The sequence below is a fragment of the Gekko japonicus genome, unplaced genomic scaffold, assembly GCF_001447785.1.
Source record: "Gekko japonicus isolate JY-2015 unplaced genomic scaffold, Gekko_japonicus_V1.1 scaffold5194, whole genome shotgun sequence".
NCBI lineage: Eukaryota > Metazoa > Chordata > Lepidosauria > Squamata > Gekkonidae > Gekko > Gekko japonicus.
In genome coordinates this window covers 34,977-43,489 of record NW_015159868.1, presented here as the reverse complement: position 1 = coordinate 43,489, position 8,513 = coordinate 34,977, and the positions used below count along the sequence as shown (strand labels likewise).

The following is an 8,513-nucleotide window of genomic DNA, read 5'->3' as shown; positions in this document are numbered from 1 at the left end:
CTTCTAAGCCACAGCCTCTCCCCAAGTAGATAGTTTCAGGAGGATAGCCTGGCCGATCTGTAACAGAAGAGCTAGATTCGAGTCCAAGTAGGACTTTAGAGACCAACAGCATTTGGGGGGTATCAGCTTTCGAGAGTCAAAGCTCCCTTCGTCAGTTATCTTGGATCTGGGCCCTGAAGAAACCCTGTGCCAGGACTGATTTTGACAGGACAAAAGTTTTCTCTTGCCCCAAGTATGCTCTGGAGCTATGTCAGAACGGCGCTCTGAACAGCACTCCCCTCGAAGACGCTACCTGAAATGCCCCAGTTGTCAGGTCTCCCAGTTAAAACACTCTCCACAACACACTTAAGCAGTGGTAGTTTATTGAGATATGCTTGCTTTTGGAAACAGGCTCTGTGTCAGGACTGAGAAAAAGTGTGAAAAATCCTCAGTTATAGGTAACACAAATAACACCCCACATCTCATGCATACATCAGTTTGGTGTAGTGGTTAAGTGTGCGGAATCTAATCTGGGAGAACCGGGTTTGATTCCCCACTCCTCCACTCGCACCTGGCTGGATGACCTTGGGCAAGCCATAGTTCTGTCAGAGCTGTCCTTGAAAGGGCAGTTCTGGAAAGAGCTCTCTCAGCCCCACCGACCGCAAAGGGTGTCTGTTGTGGGGAGGGGAAGGGAAAGGAGTTTGTAAGCGACTCTGACTCCTCTGGGTAGTGAAGAGCGGGGTATAAATCTAATCTCCTCTTCCTCCTCCTCCTCCTCCTCCTCTTCTTCTTCTTCTTCTTTTTCTTCTTCATCTTCTTCTTCTTCCTATCTCCAGATTTGAAGTTGGCCAAACGGATATTTTCATCATGGAGATTCCAGATATCGCTCCCTTAAGGAAGATGAGGATACGGACGGATGGGGAAGGATATCGTCCCGATTGGTTTCTAGAACAGGTAAGGTGGTTCTTTAACTTTAAAGGTGTTCTACAGACTTCACATACAGCTGTTTGTTTTGGAAGACAATTAATGTGTTATTCAGAGTATGGAAGCCTCTCCCACTAAATTCTGGAAGTCCTTCTAAGTTTCTTCTGCTGCCCGACGTATTGGATATTGCTCACACGTTGACAGCTTTATTTCTGGGATCATGAACCCCATTTGCCATGTTGACACCCACAAGGTCAAGAAACTTGGTTCTTTTTTACAAAAAAAAGAAGAAGCCAGAACTCAAAGAATGGTTATGTGACTGTTGCTGCAATATCACTAACCTTTTCTTGCTAAGTTTGCCTTAACAAACTGAGAGTTCAAGCACTTTTCTACAGTCAATGAATCCTGTTTGCTTAGAGTTACTTTCCTCTTGGAAAGTTAATTGAAACAGCTACAGAAGGGGAGGGCAGTATATAAATCAAATCAAACAAATGAATGAATAAAGAAAAGTTAGATTAATTGCCTTTTGATAGAGGTTAAGAATTGAGATTGGTCTTCTTACCTAGCTACATCAGGTAAAAGTAATATGTACATGCTGGTTGGCTTTTTTTGCACTTGTATTGATTATCTCATATTTAGTTATGTACCAGTCAGTTATCTAGATAATAATTGCATGATTATGATAGAAAAGATGTTGAGAAAGATATGGTTGATATTTTTCTGTCACACCTGTGACAAGCAAATCAGATTTCTCTGGATGGAATTCTCTGAAGAAGACTAGATGAGATGTCTTGCTGGGTAACTTGGTTTTTTTTGATAATCCCTAACAGCAGTGAGACAAAAAGTGAAACCTGATTTGCTTTTTAAAACTACCGGTTGGTATAATTTGATTAAGCAATGCTAGTCACTTTGATCATTTTTTAGCCTTTTTCTTCACAGTAATTTAGGGTTAAACTTTTTCATGCCTGTATTTTTTCTGTCTTGCTCAATAAAAAGAATAATTATTTCAATAAAACATAAATGTTTCTACAGGTGCTCTGTCTGGTTTGCTGCTTTGGTTTCAAAGAACCAAACTCACCTACTTATCTTTTGTATAATCAGAATTAAAAGTTGTTAATCACCTTTTAATAGATAAATCCTGGATAGCCCATCTTGTCAGATCTCAGAAACTAAGCAGGGTTGGCCTTGGCTAGTATTTGGGAGGGCAATCTAGATTTTTTTTCCCTCGCTCGCTGAACAAATGGAGGTCCTGTGGAATCCACTTTCCTATGTTCCTTGGCAGCCACCTTCCAGATGAGTGGCAACCCAGCATGTGGCTGGAGGACAAGACATCATGGTTGTCTAGACTTCACGGCACACAGACAGCATCCTTTCCAGGAAGTGAGCTGAATACAAAGGCAGGACCTTTCCTTCCAGCTAGGAATCCGAGATAGCTAATTTTTCCAGAAGAGTCACTGTTCAGTAATTCTGTCCTCTCTTACGGCATTTTGTGGAAATATAACCCTAATCTAGATTCCTCTCTGTCTACCCCTCTCTCTCTCTGTATATATTAAAGTTTTTCTTAAATGCTTGAACCTTTCCCAACTTGGCTGGGACCCACCACACACAAGGCCCACTAAGGCATGAGCATATGACAGGAAGCCATGTGATATTTCAGTCTCTGGACGTCAGCACCAAGTGACAAGGAGCTAGCATGACCACACTAGTGTCATGGCCAGGACCAAGAAAGTCTCTGGGCGGTTTACATACAAGTCTAAGACTACTTTTCCCTAACTACGGCCACATAGTACAGGGGCGGGGCTGCCTACCAGCATCCAGGTGGTGGGGCTTGCTGTTCCGGCTCGGCTCCTCCTCCTTCTTCCGGCGGTCTTCGGGGTCGGTGCTTCCGTTCTGGCGGCCAGGGGTAGGTTTCCCATTTTTGGTGGCTTTCTTTCTTCGGCGTGCCCATCTGGTGCGCGGTTCGCATCAGCACGGCTCCGGCTAATGTCCATTTGGCTCCGCCGCGCCTGCGCCTCCACGTCACCGCGCCTTCCGTCTCTGCCTCTGCCGTCATCCGCTCCACCGCTCGATGTTACACTTGCTGGATTTATTAGGCACAAGGTATAGATAGGGGCTCTGGGGCAAGTGATGCTCTGTCTTCTTGGTGCTTGGGGGGGTCAACAGTGGGAGGGCTTCTAATGTCCTGGCCCCACTGGTGGGCCTCCTGATGGCACCTGGTCTTTTTGGCCACTGGGTGACACAGAGTGTTGGACTAGATGGGCCTTTGGCCTGATCCAACATTGGCGTCTCTTATGTTCTTAAGAGGAGGAAGAGGAACTTTGAGAACTGGAATTGCGAAACTAATGCTGAGGGTGACTGGTGCCAGTTCCAAGTCAAAATTATATTCCAGGCTCATCGTAAAAGCAGGCCTATAGCCATCAGGGGGTGCCACAGGCAGTGCCCCCATCAAATCTTCAATGCCCCCAAGACAGGGCAGGATGAGGAATAGACCTGCTTTCTGGCCACCGGCTCAGACAGGCTAGGGATGGGGTCGACCTGTTGCTCTCACGTCTCCTCTCCCCGGCCCTGGAAAGGCCCTGATTCCCCCCCCCCCTGTTGTGGCACCTACAGAGTCATTTGCACCGGCTCATCCCTCCCCTTCCAGCCTAGACATCCAGCCTCCAAGGGAAACCGGTCTTGCACACGCAGTCCTCCTGTGACTGTTGGCATGAGCCTGCCTGGACGGCAGCTGTCTTTTCACTTGGCTCATCCTGAAGCCAGTGCCCTGCTGATCGGCAGGGCCAGCTGAGTGCAGTCCTCCAACTGCAGGCTGGGCCGCCACAGGAGGCATGGCACTCCAGTAGTCTGCTGCAGAATGAGAGACCACGGAGAGGTGAAATGTTGCTTGGATTTAACTGGAGCAGCTCAGCTGCCCAGCAAAAGCTGAGCAGAAAGGCTATCAGGTTTGGAGATCCGAATGACTAGAGCCGGACTCTGGGGAGGAGGTGTAGAAAAACAGGGATCGGTCAGAGGAGCTGTTTGCTTCCAAGAGAAAGATCTCCTTGTCCTCCCTCTGTTGGGGGGGGGGTCACTTGCTATAGTCATTAATAGAGCTCAGCTCTCCCTTTTAAAGCTAGCTTCCCCCCCCCAATTAAGTTAAGAGCCAGTTGAGAGCCAGTTTGGTGTAGTGGTTAAGTGCGCGGACCCTAATCTGGGAGAACCGGGTTTGATTCCCCACTCCTACACTTGCACTTGCTGGATGACCTTGGGCAAGCCATAGTTCTGGCAGAGCTGTTCTTGAAAAAGAGCAGTTTCTGTCAGAGTTCTCTCAGCCCCACCTACCTCACAAGGTGTCTGTTGTTGGGGAGGGGGAGGGAAAGGAATTTGTAAGCCACTCTGAGACTCCTTTGGGTAGTGAAGGGCGGGGTATAAATCCAATCTGTTCTTCTCTTCTTCTTCTTAAATGTAATTTAATTAGCGCCCTGGCAGGGGGGCCCTCCCTGAAAAATTCCTGGCTACAGGGCTGCATCAAAGGTACGATTTCATGCAGTTTAGGCGATTCAGTTCATAACGCTCATTGTGACGCTAGACTGTGTACTTTGGTCCACCGTTTTGTCATTTTATTATTGACGCCTGTGTTTTCCGCAAGATTATCTTGCAACATAAATATTTCATGCTGCATTAGTTTTTGTCAGATATGTTTGCGAGTGAACTTTCAGCACTCAGGTTTTCAATTTCTGGTTTTGCGTTATGAATCTATGCCCAGATGCAAATGGAAGAGCCGGTGACTCACCAAAAGGTTTGCCTGATTGGAAGGAGGCAAGCCCAGAGCAGAAACGCAATTGAAAACCTGAGTGCTGAAAGTTCACTCGCGGTGCTTGCAGGACACAATATTTCATGCTGCAAGAGTGGACACTGCTACTGCACCGCTGCGTCACAAACAATTCAGTTAACGAATCATGCCTAGTGCAGAAATGCACCAGAGTTACCCAGTTCCAGCGGGAGGCTGATTACAAGTAGACGCTGCCAGAACTGTGACTCATTCAGAGATGCAGGAAGCAGCCTGCTCCGCTGGTGGGAAATTACTGTTTGCAAATTGCTGTATCAATCTCTTTGGAGACTCTTATGCTGTACACACCCCATTGGCCCATAGTGAATTGCTTACCTTCTACTATCGTTTAAATGTGATTCGTTCCCTTGTCCATTTACTGTGTTCTTTTTTTGCTTTGTCGTCAGGGGAAGAGGACTCCTCCCCCAACCACAGTTGTGGGTCAAGGGGGGGCATGCCGAGGCATGTCTAGCTGCCTGAGTGATGTCAGTCCCCTTTAAAACCTCTGGGCCCACCTCTCAGCTGATCGGCAGTGGGAAGACAGCGCCCCTCAGGGCCTCCTAGCTAGGGATGATCAAAAACCCACCAGTTCAGATCACATACTATTCGCCCTTCACAAACAGGGAGCTGATTTTCCAGTGATTAGTTCGCCTCTTCGTCAACCTTTTTGTTGCTGTTCTGGCTGCTTCATGGTATTCCTTCCTAACCACGTAGTGCAGCACTATCGGCTCTTTGAACATCCACATTCGCACACGGCCCCCTCGAGTTCTACAACTTTATTTGTCCATTGCTGCGTAGCTGCTCAGCTCAGCAGGCAGTTCTTTCCATAGACGATTCGATAGCTCGGAATCATATAAATCGGTCACAAATAAATGCTCTGTTCCAGCAAACTCCTACCTTTCTGTGCTTGGTGTAGTGGTTAAGTGCGCGGACTCTAATCTGGGAGAACCGGGTGTGATTCCCCACTCCTCCAATTGCACCTGGCTGGATGACCTTGGGCAAGCCGTAGTTCTCAGCCCCACCGAGCTCACAGGGTGTCTGTTGTGGGGAGGGGAAGGGAAGGAGTTTGTAAGCCACTCTGAGACTCCTTTGGGTAGTGAAGGGCGGGGTATAAATCCAATCTCTTCCTCTTCTTCTTCTTTTTCTTCTTCTTCTTCTTTGTGGAAGTTCTTCTAAGTGTTACTAATGGCTGCCGAACTGTGTGACAATACAAACCTGTTTGGCAGGCATTTGCAGCTGTTCGGCATGAACCGAACAAACCGGGTGATTGGCTCATATTTGACTGATCCCTTCAAACATGATAGGTATGACTGTTGAACATGTTCGTGGCGGGGGGCCAGCCAGCCTATGTTTCATAGAATTAAAGAGTCATAGAATCACACGAAGTTGGAAGGGGCCATACAGGTTATCTTGTCCAACCCCCTGCTTAATGCAGGATCAGTCTAGAGCATCCCCGACAAATGTCTGTCCAGCCACTGCTTAAAGACTGCCAGTGAGGGGGAGCTCACCTCCCTAGGCAGTTTTGTGTAGTGGTTAAGTGCGCGGACTCTAACCTTGGAGAACCAGGTCTGATTCCCCACTCCTCCACTTGCACCTGCTGGATGACCTTGGGCAAGCCATGGTTCTGTCAGAGCTGTCCTTGAAAGGGCAGTTCTCTCAGAGCTCTCTCAGCCCCACCTACCTCACAGGGTGTCTGTTGTGGGGAAGGGGGAGGGAAAAGAGTTTGTAAGCTGCTCTGGGACTCCGAGTGAAGGGCGGTGTATAAATCCAATCTCCTCTTCTCTTCTTCTAGGCAGCTCATTCCACTGTTGAACAACTCTTATTGTAAAAACGTTTCTCCTACGATTCAGCCAGTGCCTTCCCGCCCTCAATTTAAACCATTTCTTGTGAGTTCCCTCCTCTGCTGCCGACAGGAACAGCTCCCTGCCCTCCTGTGTCAGCCCTTCGAATACTTCAAGAGAGCCATCCTGTCCCCCCTCAACCTCCTCTTCTCCAGACTGAACATTCACAAGTCCCTCAGCCTTTCCTCACAGGGCTTGGTCTCCAGGCCCCCAATCATCCTCGTCGCTCTCCTCTGCACCCACTCCATTCTGTCCACATCCTTTTTCTTTCCAGGCCTTCAGTTCACTGGGAGGCACTGCAGCCTAAGGCTACAGACTACCCAGTGGGGCATCTTCTCCCAACTTCCCAGTCTTGTTTTTCTACCTGTAACACAAATGCAGGTACTGATAAGCAGAGGTCCATCAGTGGCTATTGGCCACAACGTATAGATAGGGGCTCTGGCTGCTCTGTCTTCTTGGTGCTTGGGCGGCACAACAGTGGGAGGGCTTCTAGTGTCCTGGCCCCACTGGTGGACCTCCTGATGGCACCTGGTATTTCTGGCCACTGTGTGACAGAGTGTTGCACTGGCTGGGCCTTTGGCCTGATCCAACATTGGCGTCTCTTGTGTTCTTATGTTCTTGTGATGGTCCTTATAGGGGAGAATGAGTGGGTGGGTGCCCCCAACCGGATGCATTTAATCAGTTTCCCCCCAGCTGTGCTCTGGATCCAGATGTTTTCCCAGGGGAGGGGGATCAGTTGGGGTCACAGGAGGGTGGCAGGTGTGGTGAAGGATCGCCTAGAAATACTCTCCCATCTCCCATTCATATTACCTTTGCACATATGTTTGGGAACCCGCTTGCCAATGTAATGTGTACTTCTGCACCGATGCACCCACTTGTCTGTGTGTGTGTAAAGTGCCATCAGGTTGCGACCAACTGGTGGCGACCCCAGCCAGGGGCTTGCAAGGCAAGTGAGAAGGAGAGGTGGTTTGCCATTGCCTTCCTCTACAGAGTCTTCCTTGGTGGTCTCTCATCCAAGTACCGACCCTGCTCAGCTTAGACTTGTGGTGACCCCAGCCAGGGGCTTTCAAGGCAAGGGAGAAGCAGAGCTGATCTGCCATTGCCTTCCTCTGCAGAGTCTTCCTTGGTGGTCTCCCATCCACGTACTGACCCTGCTCAGCTTAGACTTATGGTGACCCCAGCTAAGGGCTTTCAAGGCAAGGGAGAAGCAGAGCTGATCTGCCATTGCCTTCCTCTGCAGAGTCTTCCTTGGTGGTCTCCCATCCACGTACTGACCCTGCTCAGCTTAGACTTATGGTGACCCCAGCTAAGGGCTTTCAAGGCAAGGGAGAAGCAGAGCTGATCTGCCATTGCCTTCCTCTGCAGAGTCTTCCTTGGTGGTCTCCCATCCACGTACCAACCCTGCTTAGTTTAGACTTATGGCAACCCCAGCCAGGGGCTTTCAAGGCAAGTGAGAAGCAGAGGTGATCTGCCATTGCCTTCCTCTGCAGAGCCTTCCTTGGTGGTCTCCCATCCAAGTACTGACCCTGCTTAGCTTAGACTTATGGTGACCCCAGCAAGGGGCTTTCAAGGCAGGTGAGAAGCAGAAGCGGTTTGCCATGGCCTTCCTCTGCAGAATCTTCCTTCATGGTGTCCTATCCAAATACTGACCCTGGTCAGCGAGACTGGGCCATACAGTGCTGCCTTCCCTCCCACGAACATGTATAGTTTCCAGAAATAACCCGTATAGAAACCCACTAGTCTCCAGCCTATTGTCTTTCAAACGTTTTATGCCTGCTGTTGCGTCCATTTCAAATGTTTTGTTCCTCATTGACGGGGTTCCTTTCCCTCTCTTTTTACAGCCCAAGGATTCGGAGGGAGAACAATAAGGGAAGGGAACTTTCTCTTGGCAGGACCGCATACAGTGATAACATTTCCTCCAATCCCTCATTTCTTATCTTGGCAGAACTAGAGAGCGAGGA

The 8,513-nt window shown here is 48.9% G+C and overlaps 1 protein-coding gene across 1 annotated transcript in view; it reads left to right on the top strand.

Annotated features, from left to right (window-relative positions):
• Nucleotides 1–8,513, top strand: part of LOC107107805 (lipoxygenase homology domain-containing protein 1-like) — a gene marked incomplete at both ends in the record, with an annotated part of 50,478 nt that overhangs the window by 7,641 nt on the left and 34,324 nt on the right. The window contains one exon of the mRNA XM_015408151.1: nt 816–933. Within this exon, the coding sequence (XP_015263637.1) occupies nt 816–933 (118 nt within the window). The remainder of the gene's footprint in view (nt 1–815; nt 934–8,513) is intronic.